Source organism: Myotis nattereri (genome assembly GCF_964212035.1).
Source record: "Myotis nattereri genome assembly, chromosome: 3".
NCBI classification, from domain to species: domain Eukaryota; kingdom Metazoa; phylum Chordata; class Mammalia; order Chiroptera; family Vespertilionidae; genus Myotis; species Myotis nattereri.
This window is the reverse complement of record NC_138077.1, coordinates 189132156-189156823: the sequence shown is the minus strand read 5'-3', so window position 1 is coordinate 189156823 and position 24668 is coordinate 189132156. Positions and strand designations below refer to the sequence as shown.

Below are 24668 nucleotides of genomic sequence, written 5' to 3'. Positions count from 1 at the left end.
ATCAGGCCTGGGTCAAACAGAATCTGTTTAAAAAAACAAAACCAGCCGAAACCGGTTTGGCTCAGTGGATAGAGCGTCGTCCTGCGGACTGAAAGGTCCCAGGTTCGGTTCCGGTCAAGGGCATGTACCTGGGTTGCGGGCATATCCCCAGTAGGAGATGTGCAGGAGGCAGCTGATCGATGTTTCTCTCTCATCGATGTTTCTGACTCTCTATCTCTCTCCCTTTCTCTCTGTAAAAAATCAATAAAAATATATTTAAAAAAACAAACAAACAAAAACAAAACAAAACCAAAAAACTTCCATCAAGACTCACCTTCCTGCTAAACCAGGTATAAGGAATTCCTTGTTGTTAAATCTTTTACTGGTCAGGTGATACATCTGGCATGGTGGCATTATTCAATTAGTTCTATTTACTACCAGTGCTCTACTTATTTATTAGCTACTTTACATTGGGCTCTGTGGAAGATACGTTTGCAAGGGTGCCAGAGCTCTTAACAGCAGAAACATTTAATAGCTATGTGGATCAATGGTATTTGAACCGTCACCAGGTGGCAGCATATGACTTGTTTCCAGAAGAATAATACAGAAAAGGTTTCTGGCCAAGAGGACTAGGCTACAGCGCTCTTTCTTCAGAGATCCTGTGAGCTAACAATTAATCTTCCTAAAACAGTGTCCTATTAAGGCTTCTCTCCTGCTCAGGAATCTTTTATACACAGCATAAAAAAAAAAGAAAGGACAAATTTGGTATTGAAGTCCAACCCACATTTAAACCTCTTACTTTTCCATTCTTATCCTCTACCAAAAACTTTTATTGCTACAAGAATGCACATCACCTATACTCCAACTATAGTAATCTCTTCATACCCATGGGGAATATGTTCCAAGACCTTGAGTGGATGCCTGAAACCACAGAGTACCAAACCCTGTGTATACTATGTTTTTTTCCTGTACATAAATACCTATAACAAAGTTTAATTTATAAATTAGGCACAGTAAGAGACTAATAACTAATAACATAGAACAATTATGACAATATACTGTCATTAAAGTTATGTGAATGTGGTCTCTTAAATATTGTACTGTACTCACCCTTTTTGTGATGTAAGATTATAAAATGCATATGTGAAGAGATGAAATGAGGTGAATGAGACATTATTAAGGGTTACTTTAACGCAAGCACTGATCAGTCGACCTGATAACCTAGATGGCTGTTAAGTGGCTAGCCAGTAAGTGTGTAGCATATGCAGCATGGATATGCTGGACAAAGGGATGATTCACATTCCAGCAGGATGTAACAGAACTACATGAGATTTCATAACACTATTCAAAATGGCTATAATTTAAAATTATGAATTGTTTATTTCTGGAATTTTCCATTTAATTTTTTCAGACCACAGTTGACCATGGGTAACTGAAACCACGGAAAGTGAAACAGGATTCTGCTGCATTCAAATTCCATTCATCTGTCAAGACTCTTGACAGCGGGTCTAGGAGACAAGTATAAATATGTAGGAAAGAAAGGTGATTTCTAAACCCCAGGCATGCTGATCAATGATTCTCTCTCATCATGGACGTTTCTGTCTCTCCCTCGAACTTCCTCTCTGAAATAAAAATCATTGATTGGCTACCTCCTCCACGCCCCCCCCCCCCCCCCCCCCAGGATTGAGCCCACAACCTAGGCACCTGGCCTGTCTGGGAATCAAACTGTGACCTCCTGGTTCATAGGTCCACACTCAACCACTGAGCCATGCCAGCGGGCTCAATAAAAAAAGGTTATAAGTGCCCAAGGTCCAGGCATATGGAAAGCATGAAGAAATGTGTGCCTGATGAACAGCTGAATAGAATTTTAGTCTCTACCCAGCTCTTTCAAAATCCTCGGTTTTCAGGCCAACTCAAGTGTTACCTCTAAGTAGTCTTCACCAGAATCAATCTCAACCTAGATGAATTGCTCCCTCAGCATTTTGTTTAACCCTATCCATTGCTGTTACTATCTCTAGTCGTTATCACAGTAATTGTTTATGTAACAGTTTCCCCCCCTGCCGGCCCCTCCCACCCCCCTCCACTATGCTGAGATGCAGGAGGCTGTGTTCACAAGACTTTTCCTTAAACAGTCTCACTCAACTATACTTTCACCAACCCAAAAGCTGCGCCAATCGAATACATTTTCTTTGGGTTTGTTAATTAACACTCGTTGATGTGTTTGGAATTTCGATTGGTCTATTTTGTGTTTACTGTCCCGCCTTCAGCGAGGCTCTCGGCCTGGGGTTTCCCCCAGGTGCATTCCCTCCGCCCCGTTCCTCCTTTCTAGCACACTGCCTCTTCTGTTTTCACCTCCACTTCCTTCTTATTGGTTCCCTTCCTCCTCAGAGTTGGCGCCTAGGGCTGTTGATTGGCTTTTCTCGACGCCTATTGTGCCCACCCTCAGACCACGTGGCATTCCGGACACTAATTGGTCAGTTTCACCACCTCGTTGATTAAGGATTGACTACTGATTGGCTGCTATGAGGGAGGGCTTGAGGGGAGGGGCGTGGCCTACTGAAGCCACGCCCCCGACTCTGACCGGCTGGGCAGGCGTTTCAGTCGCTGGCGGCTGGGGAGCCCTGCGGGTCTTCCATCTGCCCTCTCTGGCTCCCCGGACGGATCATCCTGGTCCCGCCAAACCGGCGGGGGGAGCGGCCCTGACTGTGGGGCCATGGCAGTAGACTCCTCGGCCGCCGCCGCCGCCAGCCCCGCGGAGTCGCCGGCTTCTGCGCGAGGGACCCCCACCGCCTCGGCAGGCTAAGAGCCGCCGCCGCCTCCGAGCTGCGAGGGCTACTATGCTCCCTCTTGGCCGCCGCTTCCCCCTCCCGCTCGCGCAGGCACCCCTCTGGCTGCTCAGTCCCGCCTCAGGTAACGCCAGCGGAGCACGTGAGGCTCCAATCCGGGGCCCGGGCCCGCGCGCGCGGCCGCTACGTCGCCTCGGCTCCGGAGCACAGGCGCTCGGGTGGCTTGACCCGGACAGGACCTCTTGGTTTCCCGGAGGTGTGCCTCTCAGCTCTCGGGGACAGTCCTCTCCTTCCCCTTCCCTTTTCACTTCCCTGAAGGTCCCGGGACCACCCCCGCCCCAGCCCCTCACCCTCACCCTCGCAGCCTCGGAGGCCTGGAACCCATTACAAGTTCCTTCGTATCACGACCTAGTCCTCGACTCCTCTCAGGGACTTTCCTCACTTCAGAGACTCAAGAAATTTCATTTCTTCAGAGAACTGTTTCTGAGACCTCCAACTGCACACGGAGAGCCTCTTCCCCTCAGTGTACCCTCCTCCCTCACATCTGGTCTCCCGCACTTCGCTTCCCGCAGACAGACTTCCCTCGCCAACACCCACTTCCACCTCGGGACGTTCTTCCCCCTCAGACACCACTGCCTCTCTCTTCTCCCCTGTCATCCCCCTTCGCCGCCGCCGCCGCCGCCTCTGCCTTTTACACTCACTTTGAAGACTCTGGGCTACGTCAGTGTTGTTTTATAAACCTTTCAATTTATACCTCCAAGTAAACCTTGCTGACGAACTTGGACTTTATTCTGCAGGCATGGGGAGCCATTGCAGGGCTTGTAAGGAGGAGTTCGGTATGATTGGTTATCTGATGAAAACGTGGAGGAAGAACAAAGTGAAGACAGTGTGGAGGCAGAAAGCCTAGGTAGGCAGGAAAACGAGTGTGCTAACTGGAGTAATGTAGGAAAACGAAGAGAAGGGCATGCCGTTGTATGAAGTTTCAAAACAGAGTTGGCCGAATTCCCGGGAGGTTTCTGGCTTGGCTGATGGGGTGGATTGGTCGTGTTCATTGAAGTGGGGAACATAAGCAATCTTGAGGAAAGGTAATGAATTTGGTTTTGGACAAGTTCAGTTTGAGGTGTTTTTCAGATATTACTGTGGGTAGCTGGAAATTTTGGTCTGAAAATTGGGAAAAAGGTTAGAACTGAATATATACATTTGAAGGATCAGCAGAGAATATATGGGTGATATTTGAAGCCTTAGTGTGGATGGTAATACTGTAAGAAGAGAAGAAAAGGGCTTCGGACCACAAGGAAGATTATTGTTGGAAGGGTAATAGACACTGAGAAGGACAGGAATGGGACAGGAGCTGGAATAGAATGGCGTTATAATAGAAGCCGCAGGAGGAAAGAGTTCACGAGGGAGGGGGTAACCATCGGCGTAAGGTGCTCCGGAGGTCAAGCAGAATGAGGATTAGGAAGAAGCCGCTGAACTTTGCAATTAGGAAAGCACTTGTTTCCTTTGAAAGACACTTTAGAGACCACGATGATGGCAATAATAGCAGTAGTCCGATCATGGTGGATTGAGGAGTAAATGGGAGGCAGTGAGTAAAATTACTCTTTCAACAAGTGTGGTTGTGAAGGAGAGTTGATGGTAGTGAAATTTTATTTCGAATATGTTATATTCTAGGCACCATGAAGATGCTTTGTGACTTAGGAATCAGTATCCCTCTTATAGTTGGGAAGACTATAGGCAAGAATTTGAACCAGGTCTGCCTAGCTTTGAAACCTGTGTTCTTTCCACTATGGCACATGTGTAGTTTTCTTTTTAGTATGGGTGAAACAGTATTGTAAGTTGAGGGGAAATTTACCTGGGAAATATGTTGGACATTTCATTCTTTGACACCAAAAGGATAGAAGTCAAGGTGGATAATGATATGAAGGTAATGATAGATGGGAAAGAAAGTGAGTGGATTTGACAGATGGCCTTATTTTCTTGGTGTGATCAATTATCTGTGAAGTCAGTTTTCTCTGGAGATGGAATGAACTATGGTGAGTTTATGATTTGAGTGTTACAGTTATGACCATGGAAATCTTTTGTGGAAAATGAAAGAGGAATGGATTAAGGAGTTTAAAAACAAAGATTGCTGACCACATTGAGGGCCCAGTTAAAATTAGAAATAATAACCCTAGCCGGTTTGGCTCAGTGGACAGAGTGTCAGCCTGCGGACCAAAGGGTCCCGGGTTCTATTCGGGTCAAGGGCACATGCCTGAGTTGTGGACTTGGTCCCCAGTAGGGGGCCTGCAGGAGGCAGCCGATCAATGATTCTCTCATCATTGGTGTTTCTATCTCTCCCTCTCCCTTCCTCTCTGAAATCAATAAAAAAATATTTTTAAAAAATAAAATAAAATAAAATTAGAAATAATATATTTGTAATAGAGCACAGTAGCATGGATTTTACACTTGCTCCAGTAGCCTAAGAGTAGGAGGGCAAAAAAGATGGTTGGGTTAATCCAGAATTGGAATTTATAAGAAAAAAAAAAAAAGAGTAACTTTACACTACTAGTGATAGCACAGGAGATATGATGGGCCTTGAGTGTCCGCGCTGGGATTATAAGAAGTAAAACCTTCAGAGGGGCTGGCGTTCTTAGAGAATAAGGACACAAACAAATGTGTTGAAGACGAGGTTTTCTATGAAATACAGAATGGGAAAGCTGAGAGTTCAGTATTTCAAGGTAAAAACAAAAAAAGGTGTACTTGTCTTAGCGCTGTTGAAGGGGAATGGAGGTATAGTTTATTGAAGTAGTGGGAGGTTAAGGTGCTAAGTATGTTGAACACGTCATCAGGGTGAATGTCAATAGTGACCCAATATGATAGAGCAAATGGATCAGAGTAGATACTGGGTCCTATAGGTGGGGCTGCTCAGAATGAGGCACGCAGAATTGCATTGGAGTTCCTTGGCACTTGTTAGAAAGTAGTTCTAGGTGGTACAGATGTTTGTATGTGAATTAATGTTGAGATCCTCAGATAGTTGGTGCCCTGGATGTATGATGTATTATTCTCTTATACAGATGATCTCAAACACAAATCCTTTGCAAGTTGGCATATGATGGGCCTGTTTAATACTGTTTAGAAGTATATGTTTTGGAAGGCTAGGTTAGGGATTCACCACACAAGGATCCCGAATAACATTTTGTACTTACCTTAATTGTAAACAGAAAATTATGTATTTACATATAGACTCGTTCATTGTCTCATTTAGAGTAGAAAGCTGACTTACTTTAATGCTTTTTCCCTATATTAGAGTGTTTATAGATATGTTCTTAGTGTCATACACTTTATTGTTTGCCAGATGAATGTTGTGTTGGAATTTGAAACCTATGATAAGGGCTTTTATGAGAGTTTCGTCTCCTGTCAATGAATGAAGCCCAATCATCACATTGTATAGTGTAGGTGATAGTCAATGTTTTGGACCAACAATGAGTATTATACTTTTTTCCAAGTCATCTTATGGAGATGACTTCAGTGTGAACATACTAGTGTTATTTTTTGCTGAGCATTCAGTGGGAGTAGTTGTTTCAGAAAAAAAGGCTTGTGATAATTTTTAAGTCTTCCATTCCTGAAAATTTCAGAAAGGAAAAGCAATGGAAATCCTAACTATAATCAACCCTTGTTAGCTATATGGTTGTAGGCAAATTTCTTATCCTCTGTGAGCTTTAGTTGTTTTTTAAAAAATTAATCTTTGACTAGATAACACATTCAATTGGTTAATTAAATATTGGCATATTTATGTTTTATGTAAACAGTGAAAGTGTCACTCCTCTGCCTATTCCCCCATCTACCTAGTTCCATGCCCATTCCCAACCACTTTAACTAGTTTCTTTATATTCTTTAAAAGTATATATTTTATTAATTTTTTACAGAGAGGAAGGGAGAGGGATAGGGACTTAGAAACATCGATGAGAGAGAAACATCAATCAGCTGCCTCCTGCACACCCCCTACTGGGGATGTGCCCGCAACCAAGGTACATGCCGTTGACCGGGAATCGAACCCGGGACCTTTGAGTACGCAGGCTGATGCTCTATCCACTGAGCAACACCGGTCAGGGCCTCTTTATATTCTTTTAGACTTTCTTTAGGCAAATGCTTATTATTTTCATATTTTTTCCATTTTCATGCAAAAATTAACCTATGGTTCCCCACTGTTCTGTACCTTCTCTCTCCCTAACCCCCAAACTGCTTTTTTCACTTAATATATCTTAGAAACCTTTCAGATCAGTATATAGAGAGCTTCTGCTTTAAATAAACAAAAAAACCCCTGCATAGTATTCCATTGAGTGAATGTATCATAATTTAACTATTTCTTTATTGTTGGACATTTGTGTTGCTTTTAGCCTTTTGATATTCTAAGCAACTTTATAACGAAGACCCTTGAACAAATGTCATTTTACACATGTGCAGAAGTATTTGTGGGATACATTTGCAAAAAGTGGGACTTCTAAGTAAAAGGACATATATAATTATGAAAAATATTGCCAAGTTGCTTTTCTAGTGATTGTTCTAATATACATTGCCTGTTCACTCAACATTAGCTATATCACAGCTAATACTTATATGGTACTTACTATGGGCCATATACTATTCTAAGTGCTTGCTATACATAACCTCATTTAAACTTAGTAACATCCTTTTAGATAGGTACTATTATTATCTCCACTTTCAGATGAATAATTGAGGGGTATAGAGAATTTAAGTGACTTGCCCAAATTACACAGCTAATGTGGCAGAAATTCAAATTAAGCACTCTGGCTCCAGGATCAGTGTTGTTAATATTATGCTTTGCTATTATCAAACTTGAAGTTTTGCCAATCTGACAGAGAAAAATGATACCTCAGAGAAATTTTTTAAAATTACATTAACCCATTGTATGCGGGAAATGTATTTATACGTTTTACATATTTATACGTTCTATAAACGTATAAATAGTGTAGTAGAGCGCGGGACACGTATTAATATGTTTTTTATAGACTAGCGGTAGAATGCGGGTAACGTATAAATATGTAAACTAAAGTTATCGTAATTTTACTGAACGTTGCCATTTGCGCAAAAAATTAGCAAAAATGGCCCGCGCCACCTGTTAGCGCGCGATAAAAACTACCTGCAAACAATGTTTAAGGTTAACCATCTTTTTATATTGTTTGAGTTACTCAATTTCCTTTTCTATAAACTGTTTAACTCTTTACCTATTTTTCTGTGGGGTTTAGGTCTCTTTCCTATTGATTTATATGCCTCTCTTTATGATATATAAATATCATACATATAAGATAATATTTTGTCTGTGGGATTGCAAATATTTTTTCATATTTCATTTGAAATTTTTCAAATTTCATTTGATATTGTCTTCTGATTTCTTTTATTTTATTCCCATGCAGAACTTTTAGATTTTTTTTTTTAAATATATTTTACTGATTTTTTACAGAGAGGAAGGGAGAGAGATAGAGAGCCAGAAACATCGATGAGAGAGAAACATCGACCAGCTGCCTCCTGCACATCCCCCACTGGGGATGTGCCCGCAACCCAGGTACATGCCCTTGACCGGAATCGAACCCGGGACCCTTCAGTCCGCAGGCCAACGCTCCATCCACTGAGCCAAACCGGTTTCGGCAGAACTTTTAGATTTTTACGTAGGCAAACTTCTCAATCTTTTTCTTTATACCTTTTGGATTTTGAGTCATAGTTAGAAAGGCCTTCTCCATTTGAAGCCTTAGTTTTTTTTATCTACCCAACAGGAGTGAGAAAATTGAATTATTGTGAAGGTCAAGGTGCTTTGTCAACTGTAAATCATGATACAGATATAATATGGTGTTATTTATTTATTTGTCTTCTGAACAAGCTATATAGAGACTGTCATATCTTCTTCTACATTAAATGTAATAGAATGACATATATTTTTTCCTCCACAATGTGGGAAACTAGGGTGGTATTGATCTTTTGGTCAGTGTTTTCATTGGATAATTTGCATGGGATCTTTTTCAAAAGTAGGGACTGTGGAAATCTTGAAGTATTTTTGCATACTTTAGTCTTGTTCTTTGTGTTAGGTATAATTAGAATCTGACTAAAAGTTCTGAAAAATTGTTTTGCTCTTACATTAGCCATGGTTCACTAGTTTTCACATCATTTACAATGTGCATCTCCAAATAAGTCTTATACAATCTTAATATTATCACACTTAACAAAATTAATACTTTTCTGCTATCCTCTAATAGTAATCCTTGTTAAGATTTCCCCAGTTGTCTTTTCTTTTTATTGATTTTTTTTTAAGGAAGAGAGAGAGAAAAACATCGACTTGTTATTTCACTTATTTATGCATTCATTAATTGATTCTTGTATGTACCCTGACCAGGGATCAAATCTCCAATCTTGGCTTATCAGGACAATGCTCCAACCAACTGAGCTACCTCCCAGAGCTTCCCACTTGTCCTTTATAATAATTTGTTCAAATTAGTATCCAATAAAATATCCTTATTGTATTTAATTGTTATAACTCTTAGTTTTCCTTTAGAGTCAGACGTTAAACATAATATTGTGTTTTTCCTATGCTTTTCTTTCCTTGGAAAGAAGCAGCTTTGGCCAGGCCAGCATGGCTCAGTGGTTGAGCGTTGATCTATGAACCAGGAGGTCACATTTCGATTCCCTGTCAGGGCACATGTCCAGGTGGTGGGCTCGATCCTCAGTGTGGGGTGTGCAGGAGGCAGCCAATCAATGATTCTCATCATTGATGTTTCTATTATTCTCTCCCTCTTCCTTCCTCTCTGAAATAAATAAAAATGTATTAAAAAAAGAAAAAGAAAAAAGAAGCTTTGTAACATTCAAAACTTTCCAATAATAGAATGGCTGCTGCCCTGGCCATATGGCTTAGTTGGTTCAATGTTGAAAGGTTAGATTCCTGATTTGATTCCTGGTCAGGTGACATGCCCAGGTTGTGGGCTTCATCCCTGGTAGGGGGCATGCAGGAGGCAGCCAGTCGATTGATGTTCTGCTCTCACACTGATGTTTCTGTCTCTCTCTTGCTCTCCCTCTCTCTCTAAAAATCATAAAAAAATCTTAAAAAAACACAAGCTGCTACAGGAATTACTGTGCTCTTTGTAGTGTGGTAAGTGTAATGGTATAGTAGGCTGAACTCTCTCTTACTTCCATAGTGTCCAATCCAGTGATACTTTTCTTCACATTATTTGACTGCTTTGTGGCTTTTGATATAATTGTTGTTTTCATCTTTACTTTGTGTGACATACTTTTTCTTGGTTTATTCTTACCTCTGTTAATTTCTTTTTTTGTCCTATGTATGTTGATATATTTCATTGGCCTCTTATCTGATTTCACCTAAGGACATCATGAAGGAGACTAGGTTTTGGCATATAGTAGCAACTCAGTAAATATTACTTATTACTCATATTTTCTACTTTGGGGAACTCTAGAATATGTGTAAATTCTATTGACTTTCAAGTCTGCATCTCCAGTCTAGTCCTTTCTCCTGAGTTTTAGTGTGGTGTCTCCCAACTTCTTACATGTTGTTACTTGGTTTTTCTTCAGGCACCTCAAACTCAGAAGATCAGCAAAGAATTTACATCTCTTCACAAATCTTTTCCTTTTGGTCAATGCCTAGTCATTTCTCCAATCAAACCAGAAACATGGGAAGGATTCTAAGTAAACTAGGAGTCATCCTAGATACTTCTTGCACCTACTACATCCATTTGCTCACCTCTTAAAAAAATATTTTTTTTATTGATTTCAGAGGAGGGGAGAGAATCTTTGATCAGCTGCCTCCTGCACATAGGGATCGAGCCTGCAATCCAGTCATATGCTCTAACCTGGACTCCAACTGTAGCCTCCTGGTTTATAGGTCCACGCTCAAGCACTGAGCCACACCGGCCAGGCCATTTGCTCACCTTTTTAAAGTCACTTATCCTGGTCAGTGTTGTGAAGTGGTTAGAATGTTGGCCTGCACAGCGAAGGTTCATGGGTTCCCCATGAATCTGGGTTGCTGTTTGCTCCCCACCTCCTGTAGGAGGCAACCAATTGATGTGTCTCACATCAGTGTATCTTTCTCCCCTCCCTACCCTCCGACCCCCTTCCACTCTCTCTCTAAAAAGCAATGAAAAAAATATCCTCGGGTGAGAAGTAACAAAAATAAAAAAATAAAGTCACTTATCATCTTTCCCACTTCTCTGTCCTTACTGCCAGGGCCTTAATTAAGCTCTCCTTACTTTTAATGTGTCATTAGCAGTTATCACACAGAATTGTAGTCATAGAGGTACATGTTCTTCCTGTGAGACTAAGCTCCTGGGGGTGGAGTCATTTTTCATTCTGTTTTCTCTATCCTCCTCCCAGAGAGGCAGTACTGTATTAGTATAGTGATTAAGAGCACAGTGTTGGGCTGTAGATGTTTTTCTTTCATTGATGTTTCTATTTTTCTCTCCCTCTCCCTTTCTCTCTCTTAAAAAAAAAAAAAATCATTAAAAACATTAAAAAAAGCCCTAGCTGGTTTGGCTCAGTGAATAGAGCGTCATTCTGCAGACTGAAGGGTCCTGGGTTCGATTCTGATCAAGGGCACATACCTTGGTTGCAGACTTCTCCCTGGCCTGGGCCCTGGTCAGGCTCATGCAGGAAGCAACTAATTGATGTGTTTCTCTCACATCGGTATTTCTCTCTGTCCTTCCCTCTCTCTTCCACTCTCTCTAAAAGTTAATGGAAAAATATCCTTGCGTGAGGATTAAAAATAATAATAAAAAAAATCAAATAGAAAGTACAGTATCTAGATTTGAATTCTGGCTCTATCACTTCTTGACTGAGAGAGCTTGGACAAGTTAACTAATTCCTTCATATTTTTTTCTCACATTGGTAAAATTTTTAGTAATAGTATTATTTTATAGGGCTATTATGAATATTAAATATAAAGCACTTAGAAAAGTGTATGGATTATAGTAAATGCTCAGTATATATAGCACCTACCATAATGCTTTGCACCTAGGGGGAACCCAGTTAACATTTGACTCCATTAATAGTAGGGATTTCTGAATTGGCCAAAAGATTGGACTAGTTAACCTCCAAATGCCTTTACAGCTTTCAACATAAGTTTATGTCATGATCTAGGGCCTCATGGATTGTAATTATAACAACAAATAAGATATTTATCTAAAAGAGATAACACGGTTTTAAGAACTGACTTTTGATCTGTCACTAATATATGCCATTATATATATTCGTGGCTAATTAAATAAATAGGGATGTCAGTTTTTATGTTAGATTGCCTTTGGTTTGAATGGAAACTGCAACTCATGATTTCACAGCAGGATGGTAAAAATTCAGCAGTATTGCTTTTATTTTTAATTAGGCAGTCATCCTGAAGCGTGCCTGTATTTGCTATATTGGTCCATAGAAAGGATAGCAGCTGAGCAAACCTGTCATGTAGATTTGCCATGTGGTTGGTCTTGATACACACAGCTAATGCACTTGTTAGTATTCCTATTGTGGGAAATGACCAGTTTTCTGGGCTATATCTTATTCATAACAAGCCTGTCAAATTGTTTAGTTAATTTAGCAGGCAACTATGTTTCATATATTGTTTTAACTTCAATATCTGTATTTTATTTTCCTAAAATTAAGTTTCTTTTCCCTCCTGTTCTATCTCTGTCCAAATTACAATTAGTTTGGCCTTCCTCTGCACTAAGTCCTGGCCCTCCTTTCTACCCAGATGACTAACTTAACTCCTTACAACTCTCATAGTGGAAAAACACTGAACTAAGTAATAATGATGTGGGGAAAGCGTGAGCTTTTTTGGTGCTGGATGGACCTTGCTTCCAATTCTGGTTCTACCAGCTATGTATCCTTAGGCAAGTTAACCTCCTGAGCCTACATTTCTTTTTTTGTAAAATGGGGATCATACTTTGGGGGTATGTTTTGAGGAATAAATGAGAAAATGCTTGTAAAATTTCTATTTTAAAAAAGCTATTAACATTTCCCCTTCCTAAGAATCACTGGGGAGCTTGGTAAAATTCCCAGGTCTCACTCCAAGAGATTCTGATTTAGGAGATCAAGGTTGAAACCCAAGAATCTGGGTTTTAAGATCCTTGGCTAATTTTGAAGCAGATAGATGATCAATTGGCTTTTTCATCCTTATAGGCTGCATGGCAGGAAATGGTCATGGCCAACACTCCTGAGTTGACAAGGCTTTCTTTTTAGAAAACAGTCAGACTGAGGCTGAAATATCTGAATTACAATTCCAATTGCTAGGAAAGGAACTGTAATTGGTTCATATTTTGTAGAGTGGCACCAACTTCTGACTATTGGTAGAGAGTCAGGGTCATATTGTAAGGATTGCCCTGGGAGCCCTGTCATTATTCTCCCTGGTTGGAGGTGGTAAAGGTAACCTGGGCTATATATTCATCACATTTTCACTAATTGAAAGCATTTCACTAATTGAAGAGTCACTTTGTTATACTTTGCATAAGACCCTTAATATCAATTCTCCTGGAAAAAAATAGATGTAGGGGGAGATAGGCTAAAAGAAACTGTAGGCTTTTGTTTTATTCTTTTATGTACCAGCTAGGGTTGAGCCTTCTACAGTCACTTCTGCTGGACTGTGCTGTTTAATCAACACTGAATTTTTAAGTTGCTTTTGGATATAGTTTTCTTCTTTTAAAATTATATAGTTTTATAGTATAAAATCTTTGTCATCTTTGTTTTGTATATTTGGGCTTAATTTTTCAAATAAAGAGAAAATTATGTGAGGCTATGCAAGGCATTAGTAGGAGCACAGGCTTTTTAAAAAGACAGTCTTGCATTTTAATGTTATCTCTGCCATTTAGTGAGCTGTATGATTACTTGATTGCTCTGTGAAATGAACATAATAATCCTTATATCATAAATTATTTGAGAATCAAATGACATGACATATTTTGGGCTTTTATACTTGTTTCCTAGGTAGTGTGTGTTCATTGAATGAGAGATATTACCATTGTTACTTTGTTTTTTAGAATGTAATTGGTGATCTTCATTATATTCTACTCATGTTAAACACTGATTATATCGGAGCTTTAAATATATCAGTGTTTTTTGAAGGTAAAGGCATAAAGTATTTTTTAGGTCTGAAAATCAGGAACTAGAATGTGAAAGAAGAAATATTTTTATATTGCTAGTTCATTGGTTTGTATGTGTTTATTAATAGTTTTAATGAAGTATCTTTTTGATCTCTTATTTAGTGTCAAACCGGAAGAGAAGTAAAACTCAACAAAAATATATTATGTGTGGAGTTCCTTCTTAAAAGAAGAAAAAGTGATTATTACAACTATGGATCGGAGCAAACGGAATTCAATTGCAGGATTTCCTCCACGTGTGGAGCGTCTTGAAGATTTTGAAGGAGGTGTTGGAAACGATGGGAACATGACCCAGGTGGGAAGAGTTGGGACATCTTCATATCGAGCTCTTATAAGTGCCTTTTCCAGACTGACACGTTTAGATGACTTCACCTGTGAAAAAATAGGATCTGGCTTCTTTTCTGAAGTGTTCAAGGTGAGTGATGCCTCATCTTTCCTCATATTGTCTTGATGGTCAGCTTCACTGAAGAATTGATAGTTGTGTTTAATTAATTAGGACATAGGCTTTGCCTAGTCAGTATACTGTGGATCTTGAACAGTGTTCTAAACCAGCGGTTGCCAACCGGTGGTCTGTGGACCACTGGTGGTCCGTGAGGTCTGAAAGGTTGGTAACCACTGTCCTAAACTGTCCCCTCAGGTTATTTATTAACTTGTGAGATATCTTATTATTTTAATTATAAATAATACATGCTGATAAAAAAAACACACACAAATAATATAGGAGACTCTTTCACTTTTCCCTCCATCTATCTCTCTATATCTATATCTATATCTATATCTATATCTATATCTATATCTATATCTCCAATTATAAGCACTGTTAAAATTTGGTGTATATACTCTGGATCCTTTTCTAAGCTTATGCATATATTATACAAGCATCTTATATACACATATAAAATTTTATATGTACATAAAAAAACCACACACACATATATTTATACCTGCACATATAGTTTTTGTTTGCTTCAAAAAATATATATATATAGTATACATTATACTTCATTTAAAGATTTTTTCATTGATTTTTTAGAGAGAGAGGAAGAGAAAGGGAGAGAGAGAAGCATCAATGTGAGAGCAAAATACTGATTGGCATGCACCCTTACCAGGGGTTGAACCTACAACCAAGGCATGTGCCCTGACGGGGAATCAAACTGGTAATTTTTTGGTGCATGGGCTGACACCCAACCAACTTAGCCACACAGGCAAGGGCTTGTTTGCTTCCTTTTATTTATTTATTCACTAGAGGCCCGGCGCACAAAATTCGTGTACTTGCGGGGGGTAGGAGGAAAGGGGGTCCCTCAGCCTGGCCTGCACCCTCTCACAGTCCGGGAGCCCTCAGGGGATGTCCGACTGACGGCTTAGGTCCACGCCCTCTGGCGGGCCTAAGCCATCAGTCAGATATCCTTAGCGCTGCCGCAGAAGCAGGAGAAGCTCCCACCACCGCCACTGCGCTCTCCAGCCATGAGCTGGCTTCTGGCTGAGCGATGCTCCCCCTGTGGGAGTGCACTGACCACCAGGGGGCAGCTCCTGCGTTGAGTGTCTGCCCCCTGGTGGTCAGTGTGCGTCATAGTGACTGGTAGTACTGCTGTTTGGTCGATTTGCATATTAGTCTTTTATTATATAGGATATAGGACTAGAGACCCAGTGCATGAAATTTGTGCACTCAGGGGCCTGGAGGGGGGGTCCCCTCAGCCCGGCCTGTGCCCTCTCACAGTCCGGGAGCCCCGAAGTTGATTGCCCTAAAGAGGTAGGCCCCACCCACCCGGCCAGGGCTCTGTGATGGATCGCCCTTGCAGAGGGATGCCCTGCCCACTCGGCCAGGGCTCTGCGATGGATCGTCCCCGCAGAGGGATGCCCCATCCACCCGCCACAGCCTGCTGGTCGGTGACCTGGGCCTCCCTCTTTGGGCCAATTGTGGAGCCCCCCAATTGATTGCCCTGCGGCCGGTGGCCTGGGCCTCCCTCTGCTGGGCGATCATGGGGCATTGGCCAGACCCCCGACCAATCGCATTGCACCTGCCTTGGCTGGCCTGGTGCCAGTGGGTGTCATAGCATGGTTGTCCGGATGGATGGTCGTTCTACTGTTTGGCTGTTCGGTTGATTTGCATATTACACTTTTACTATTATAGATTCTTTTTTTCTCACCCAAGGATATGATTTTATTTTATTTTATTTTATTTTATTTTATTTTATTTATTTTATTCATTAATTGTTGTTGTTAATCCTCACCTGAGGATATTTTTCCATTGATTTTTAGAGAGAGAGAGAGAGAGAGGGAAACATTGATGTGAGAGAGACACATCGATTGGTTGCCTCCCACCAGAGCCTGGGGATCCAGTCTGCAACTGAGGTACATGCCCTTGACTGGAATCGAACCTGGGACCCTTCAGTTGCATAGGCTAATGCTCTATCCACTGAGCCAAATCAGCTAGGGTTGTTTTTATTGATTTTAGTGAGAGAGGTAAGGGAGAGGGAGAGTGGAGTGGGAGAGAGAGAGAGAAACAAACATCAATGTTAGAGAGAAACATCAGTTGGTTGCCTACCAGGGCCTCAACCAGGGTTGAACCTGAAACCTAGGTATGTGCCCTAATGGAAATCAAACCTGATACCTTTTAGTATATGGAACAACATTCAACCAAGCCATGCTGGCCATGGTGTTTGCACACTTTTAATGAAACTGAGCCTTTAATTCTCCTAAGAATCATATTTCCCTACTTCATTTACACTCCCAGATTATTTCATACCTTTATTTCTCTGATCAGACTTCCAGAACTTCTCTAGTTCTCACTCTCAGTGATGATCTTGCTTCCTAATTCACTGAGAAAACTGAAGCAAGCTGAAGAGAACTTCTATGGCCTCCCATACCACATATGGCTACTAACCCACATGTCTATCCACTTATTTGGCCTTTATATCTGTCACGATGGATGAACTATCATGCTCCAATGTAAGCCATATTTCCATTTGTACGGTATATCTTATTTCCATTTGCCTACTCAAAGACATTACCTAGGAAATTTTCCCCTTTCCTACATCATATTTCACTCCCTATTAAATTATTTCCATCAGCATGTAAACATTGTTATTTCTCTCAACTTAAAAATACAACTTTAGCCCTGACTGGTTTGGCTCAGTGGATAGAGTGTCGGCCTGAGGACTGAAGGGTCCCAGGTTCGATTCCAGTCAAGGGCATGTGCCTTGGTTGCGGGCACATCCCCAGTAGGAGGTGTACAGGAGGCAGCTGATCGATGTTTCTCTCTCATCAATGTTTCTAACTCTCTATCCCTCTCCCTTCCTCTCTGTAAAAAATCAATAAAATATATTAAAAAAAACACACAACAACAACTTTAAAGGGAGAAAATCTTCTCTTGTTGCTACACTCCCTCATGTCTTATTCTCTTTTGGACCAAAACACTTCCACAAAGTTATCTCCAATTCACTGTTTCACTGTTTCCTATTCCTTACCTTCTCTCTCTCTCTCTCTCTCTCTCTCTCTCTCTCTCTCTCTCTCTCTCTCTCTCCTTTTGTTAATCCTCACCAGAGGGTATTTTCTCCATTGATTTTCAGAGAGAGAATGAAAGGAAGGGGAAGAGACAGACAGAGAGAGAAACATCGATTTGACAGAGTCACATTGATTGATTGCCTCCTGCACTTGCCCTGATGGGGCCAGTGATTGAGCCTGCAACTGAGGTACGTGCCCTTGACTGAATCGAAACCTAGACCCTTCAGTCCTTGGGCCGATGCTGTGTCCATTGAGCCAAACCAGCTAGGGCTCTCTCTCTCTTTTTAACTTAAATTTATTATTTTAACCATGTGTATAGTTCAGTGGCATTAAGTACATTTACAGTGCTGTGTATTATCTGTTTCCAGAACTTTTTCATCATCCCAAACAGAAACTTTGTATCCATTAAACAATAACTCCCTATTTGTCCCTACCCCGAACCCCTGTTAACTCTATTCTACATTCACAGAATTTGCCTATTCTAGGTACCTCATATTAATGAAATCATACAATATCTGTCCTTTTGTGTCTGGCTTATTTCACTTAGCTGAATGTCAAGTTTCATTCCTATTGTAGCATATGTCAGAACTTCATTCATTTTTTTTTTTTAATATATTTTATTGATTCTTCACAGAGAGGAAGGGAGAGAGATAGAGAGCTAGAAACATCGATGAGAGAGAAACATCGATCAGCTGCCTCCTGCACATCTCCCACTGGGGATACGCCCGCAACCCAGGCACATGCTCCCGACCGGAATCGAACCTGGGACCCCTCAGTCCGCAGACCGACGCTCCATCCACTGAGCCAAACCGGTTTCGGCAGAACTTCATTCATTTTTAAAAAATATATATTTTATTGATTTTTTTTTACAGAGAGGAAGGGAGAGGGATAGAAAGTTAGAAACATCGGTGAGAGAGAAGCATCGATCAGCTGCCTCTGCACACTCTCTACTGGAGAAGTGCCTGAAACCAAGGTACATGCCCTTGACTGGAATCAAACCTGGGACCTTTCAGTCCGCAGGCTGGTGCTCTGTCCACTCAGCCAAACCAGTTAGGGCAGAACTTAATTCCTTTTTATGGCTGAATATATCCCATTGTATGTACATATCTTATTTTGGGTTTCCATTCATCGGCCCATCTTTTGATTATTGTGAATAATGCTGCTATGAACTTGTTGTACAAGTATCTGTTTGAATCCCTGTTTTCAGTTCTTTTGGGTATTTACCTATAAGTGGAATTTTTGGTCATATAGTAATTCTTTAACTTTTTTAAAAAATGTACTTTTATTGATTTCAGAGAAGAAGGGAGAGGGAGAGAGAGAAACATCAATGATGAAAGAGAATCATTGATGGGCTGCCTCCTGCACGCCCCCTACTGGAGATTGAGCCTGAAACCCGGGCATGTGCCCTGACTGGCAATCAAACCATGACCTCCTGGTTCATAGGTCAACGCTCAACCACTGAGTCACACTGCCCAGGTCTGTGTTTAATTATAAAAAAAGAAGGTAAAATACACACAACATAAAATTATTATTTTAATTATTTTTAAGTGTACAGTTAAGTAATGTTAAATATATTCACATTGTTGTGTAACCAATCTCTAGAACTTTTTCATCTTGTGAAACTGAAACTCTATACCCATTAAACAACAACTCCCCCCACTTTTTCCTTACCCCCCACATCCTGGCAACAACTATTCTACTTTCTGTTTCTCTGAGTTTGTCTACTCGAGATACCTTATTTAAATGAAATCATGTAGTATTTGTCTTTCTATGACTGCCTTATTTCACTTAGTCTATGCTTAACTTTTTAAGGCACCCCCACACTATTTTTCACTGTGGCTGTACCATTTTACATTCCCACCAGCAATGCAAAAGGGTTCCAATGTCTCCACATTCTCACCAACACTTGTTATTTTTCTTTTTAAGAGTAGCAGTCCTGGAGGGTATGAAGTGATATCTCCTTGTGGCTTTGATTTATATTTCTTTAATGATTAGTGATGGTGAACTAATTTTTATGTGCTTATAGCCTTTTGGTTATTTTATTTGAGAAATGTCTATTCAAGTCCTTTGCTCATTTTTTAATTAGGTTCTATGTAAGGGATATGTATATCTTATCTGATATAAGATTTAAAAATATTCTATAGGTTGTCTTCACTTTCTTGATTGTGTCCTTTGATGCACACAAGTTTTTAACTCTGATTAAGTTCAATATATCTATTTTTTCTTATGTTACTTATACTTTTGGTGTCATATCTAAGAAATATGCCAAATTCAACATCATGAAGATTTTTCTTGTGTTTGTCCTAAGAATTTTATAGTTTTAGCTCTTACATTTAGGACTTTGATCCATGTAAGTTAATTCTTTTGTATATGGTATAAAGTAAGGGTCTAACTTCATTCTTTTGCATGTGGATATACAATTTTCCCAGCAACATTTGTTGAAAAGACACTTCTTTCCCCATTGAATGGTCCTGGCACCCTGTCAAAAATCAATTAACCATATGTTCCAGGCTTATTAACTTATTTTAATTTGTATGCTCTGATTAATGAAATCCTTTTCTGTTGGTTATTTATATAATTTGCTTATATTTTTATTGTGTTGATTTTTTGGTAGTTCTTTATAAATCCTGATAATAATTCTTCATTACAAGTATTTTCTCTCTGCCTGTCTTTTGTCTTTCTAATTTTTATGTAGTTAGATCTATCAATCTTTTCATTTATAACTTGTGGATTTTATATTTTGCCAAAGAGAGCCTTCCCACTGCAAGGTTTTGAAAATATTATGCTAGCCCTAGCTGTTTTGGCTCAGTGGATAGAGCATTGGCCTACAGACTGAAGGGTCTCAGGTTTGATTCTGGCCAAGGGCATATGCCTGGGTTGCGGGCTTGATCCCCAGTAGGGAGCATGCAGGAGGCAGACAATCAATGATTCTCTCTCATCATTGATGTTTTTATCTCTCTCTCCCTCTCCCTTCCTCTTTGAAATCAATAAAAATGTTAAAAAAAAGAAAATATTATGCTGTTTCATCTAATGTTTTTATGGCATATTTCATTTAATTTAATATACTGTTGATTATAAGATGTACATGATGCTAATTAAATTGTAACAGTTCTTATTACTTAGATATACAATTTTTATTTAAAGGGGGACTCTTATAGACTTGATTAGGTAGGTATAGCTTATTTTCATGTTACTAGAGGCCTGATGCATGAAATTCATGCGGGGGGGGTGTGTGTCCCCCTCAGCCCAGTCTGTGCCCTCTCACAGTCCGGGACCCCTCACTCCTTACAGCCTGCCTTCAGCAGAGGCAGGAGAGGCTCCTGCCACCGCTGCTGCGCTTGCCAGCCGTGAGCCTGGCTTCTGGCTGAATGGTGCTCCCCCTATGGTCAGTGCATGTCATAGTGACCTGTCATTCCACTCGTCATTCTGCTTTTTGGTCGATTTGCACATTAGGTTTTTATTATATAGGATACTTTTGAAAAAGGGACGGTGTATTGGAAATAAATTGGTTAAAGCTTTTTTTTCTTTGATTCCTTCCCCTAGTTAAGACATTTTAAAATCCTATTTATATTCAGAGTATAACTGTCTAGAATCTTTTTTCAACTCAGAGGGTTTAATGTCAGTTTCTAGACTTTTTTCTGTTGTATTGATTTGTCTATTCATATATCAGTACACACTGTTAATAATTTAATCATTGTGACTTTATTTTAATATCTAGTTAGACTAGTTACCCATCGTTATTCTTCCTTTTCAGAATTTTCTTGGTGTTTCTTCCTTATTTTTTTACGGGAGTTTTAGAATCAGTTTTGCCAGTTTCCAAAAACATAACTGTTGCTATTTTTTATTGAGATTAGAGTAAACTTATAGATTAATTTAGGGAGAATTGATATGATATTGAGTCTTTATATAATCACATGGCATGCCTTTATATCTGTTCAAGTATTTTGTGCTCCTTGGTAGACATTAAAAATTTAAAAAATATGTGTTTCTTGCAATGTTTATTCTTAGTTTGTTCTCCTGTTGCAGTTGTAAATGGGAACTCTCCTTCCATTTTATCTTTTGTTTGTTACTTGCATATGAAGGCTATTAATTTTTACATATTGATCTTTGATGCAGCTGGCATAATGAATTTTTAAAATATTTGCAATAGTTTTTCAGTCGATTTGTTTTTATGGTGTAAAATCATATCAACTGTGAATGATGATAAATTTATTTCCCATTTTTATACCTCACATTCCTCTCAACAAACTGCTTGACTAATACTTCCTAAAATGTTAAATAATAGAGCTATTAGACATCTTTGTCATGTTCCTGACTGGAATACTTGGGGTATTTCCTAATTAAACATTATATGATTTGTGGCTGAAATATATATCTTTTATTCTATTGGATATTCAAAATTTTAACAAAAAACCCCTGCTATTTTGTTAAGAATTGTTGTTATGAAGAATAGATGTTGCTTGGCCAGTGTGGTTGTCGTTGATCTATGAAATGGGAGGTCACAGTTCCATCCTGGTCAGGGCAAATGCCAAGTCGTGGACTCGATCCCCAGTAGGAGGCGAGCAGGAAGTGGCCGATCAATGATTCTCTCTCATCATTAATGTTTCTGTCTGTCTTTCCCTCTCCCTTTTCTCTAAAATCAATAAAATGTATATATCTATATTTTAAAAAAAAGTGGGTGTTGAATTTTAACAAAAGTCTTTTCAGAATCTGTAGTATGATGGTTAATTTTATGTCATCATGACTGGGCCACAGAGTGCCTACATATTTGGTCAAACATTATTTTGAGATTAACATTTTTTTTTTAAAATATATTTTATTGATTTTTTACAGAGAGGAAGGGAGAGAGATAGAGAGTTAGAAACATCGATGAGAGAGAAACATCGATAAGCTGCCTCCTGCACATCTCCTACTGGGGATATATCCGCAACCCAGGTACATGCCCTTGACCGGAATCGAACCCGGGACCTTTCAGTCCGCAGGCCGACGCTCTATCCACTGAGCCAAACCGGTTTTGGCTTAACATTTTTTAAAATATATTCTTGTTGATTTCAGAGAGGGAGAGAGAGAGAGATAGAAACATCAGTGATGAAAGAGAATCATTGATTGGCTGCCTGCTGCATGCCCCCTACTGGGGATCAAGCCCGAACCCAGGCATGTGCCCTTGATCGAAATCGAACCTGGGACCCTTCAGTCCGAAGGCCGACACTCTGTCCCCTGAGCCAAACCGGCTAGGGCGAGATTAACATTTGAATCAGTAGACTGAGTAAAGCAGATTGCCCTCCCTAATGTGGGTTGTCCTCATCCAATTATTTGAAGGCCTGAGTAGAACAAAAAGGCTGACCCTCCTGTGATTAAGAGGGAACTTCTGCCTAATAGCTTGAGATGGGACACCAGTCTTCTGCCTTTTGCTTGGAATTGAAATATTGGCTCTTCTTCGGCCTTGAGCCTGTCAACTTTTGGACTAGAACTTACACCATTGGCTCTCCTGGTTCTCAGGCCTTTGGACTCAGATTGGAACTTCACCTTTGGCTTCCTGGGTCTCCAGCTTGCTAACTGCAGATCTTGGGACTTCTCAGCATCCATAATCGTGTGAGCCATTTTCTAATAATAAATCTTTTTCTATCTGTATATATATCCTCTTGGTTCTTTTTCTCTGGGAACTCTTAATACATATTGTGATAAAAGTATTTTTCTTTTTTGATATTTTATTAAAGTGAATTATATTAGTAGGTATTCTAATAATGAGCTATCCTTGCATTCCTGGTGTATTATTCTTTTTTGTTTTTTTAAATATATTTTTATTGATTTTTTACAGAGAGGAAGGGAGAGGGATAGAGAGTTAGAAACATCAATGAGAAAGAAACATCGATCAGCTGCCTCCTGCACACCCCCCACTGGGGATGTGCCTGCAACCAAGGTACATGCCCCTGACTGGAATCGAACCTGGGACCCGTCAGGCCACACGCCGATGCTCTATCTACTGATCCAAACCAGTTAGGGCAGTGTGTATTATTCTTTAATGTGCTGCTAACTTCATTTTGCTGGGGTGTTTTTGCCTTGATATTTGTGAGATTGGTGTGTGGTTTTCTTTTACTATTTTTTCTTTTTAACTTTATTTTTAAATTATTATTATTATTATTTTTTTGTTAATCCTCACCCGAGGATATTTTTCCATTAATTTTTAGGAAGAGTGGAAGAGAGAGGGAAAGACAGAGAGAAACATCAATGTAAGAGAAGCACATCGATTGGTTGCCACCTGTATGAGCCCCAACCAGGGCCCCGGGGGGGGGGGGGGAGGGGGAAGGGAGGAGCCTGCAACCAAGGTACGTGCCCTTGACTAGAATTGAACCCAGGACCCTCTCGTCCACAGGCTGATGCTCTATCCACTGGACCATACCGGCTAGGGTTATTTTTTTTATTAAAAAAATGTTTTTATTGATTTCAGAGAGGAAGGGAGAGGGAGAGGGAATCAATCAGCTATCTCCTGCACCCCCCCCTAAATGGGGATCAAGCCCACAACCCAGAATCAAACTGTGACCTACTGGTTCATGAGTCAATGTTCAACCACCAAGCCACATTGGCTGGGATTAACTTTATTTTTATTGTTGACATTATTATGGATTCCTCCACCACCGCCACCCTGCTTTGGCCACCCCCACCTAGCCCCTGCCCTCTCCTTCCCTCTGGCCATCACCACACTGTTGACTGTGTCTATAGGGAATGCATATATTTTCTTTGTTTAATTCCCTTCACCTTCTTTCATTCAGTCCCCCCTCAACCCTCCCCTCTGTCACTTGTCAGTCTGTTCCATGTATTCATACCTCTGGTTCTATTTTGTTGGCCAGTTTATTTTGTTCATCAGATTTCACATATAAGTGAGATCATATGGTATTTGTCTTTCTCTGACTAGCTTATTTCACTTAACATAATACTCTCCAGGTCCATCTATGCTGTGGTGTGTGGTTTTCTCTTTCATGCTTTTGTTGGTAAGCATGTTAGGTTTTGGTAACAATGTTACCTCATAAAAATAAGAGGTAACAATGTTGCCTCATAAAAATAATTTGGAAGATTTTTACCTCCCTGTGTCATGGAAAAGTTTAAATAATATTGGAATAATTTATTCTTTAAATATTTGATAGAATTCCCCTGTGAAATGCTTGGCCAATTTCTTGAAAACTTTTCCTATTCTTCTAGGGTAATTGGCTTATTTAGATTTTTGTTTCTTCTGAGTCAATTTTGGTAAATTATTTTTACTAGAAAA

At 40.0% G+C, this 24668-nt stretch overlaps 1 protein-coding gene across 1 annotated transcript in view; it reads left to right on the top strand.

The window, feature by feature from the left end:
- The first annotated feature begins 2817 nt into the window (after nt 1-2817).
- The window catches only part of TESK2 (testis associated actin remodelling kinase 2), a 114822-nt gene continuing 92971 nt past the window's right edge, over nt 2818-24668 (top strand). Inside the window, exons 1-2 of the mRNA XM_081085838.1 lie at nt 2818-2889; nt 14006-14315. Of these exons, the coding sequence (XP_080941964.1) occupies nt 14094-14315 (222 nt within the window). The 5' untranslated portion in view covers nt 2818-2889; nt 14006-14093. The remainder of the gene's footprint in view (nt 2890-14005; nt 14316-24668) is intronic.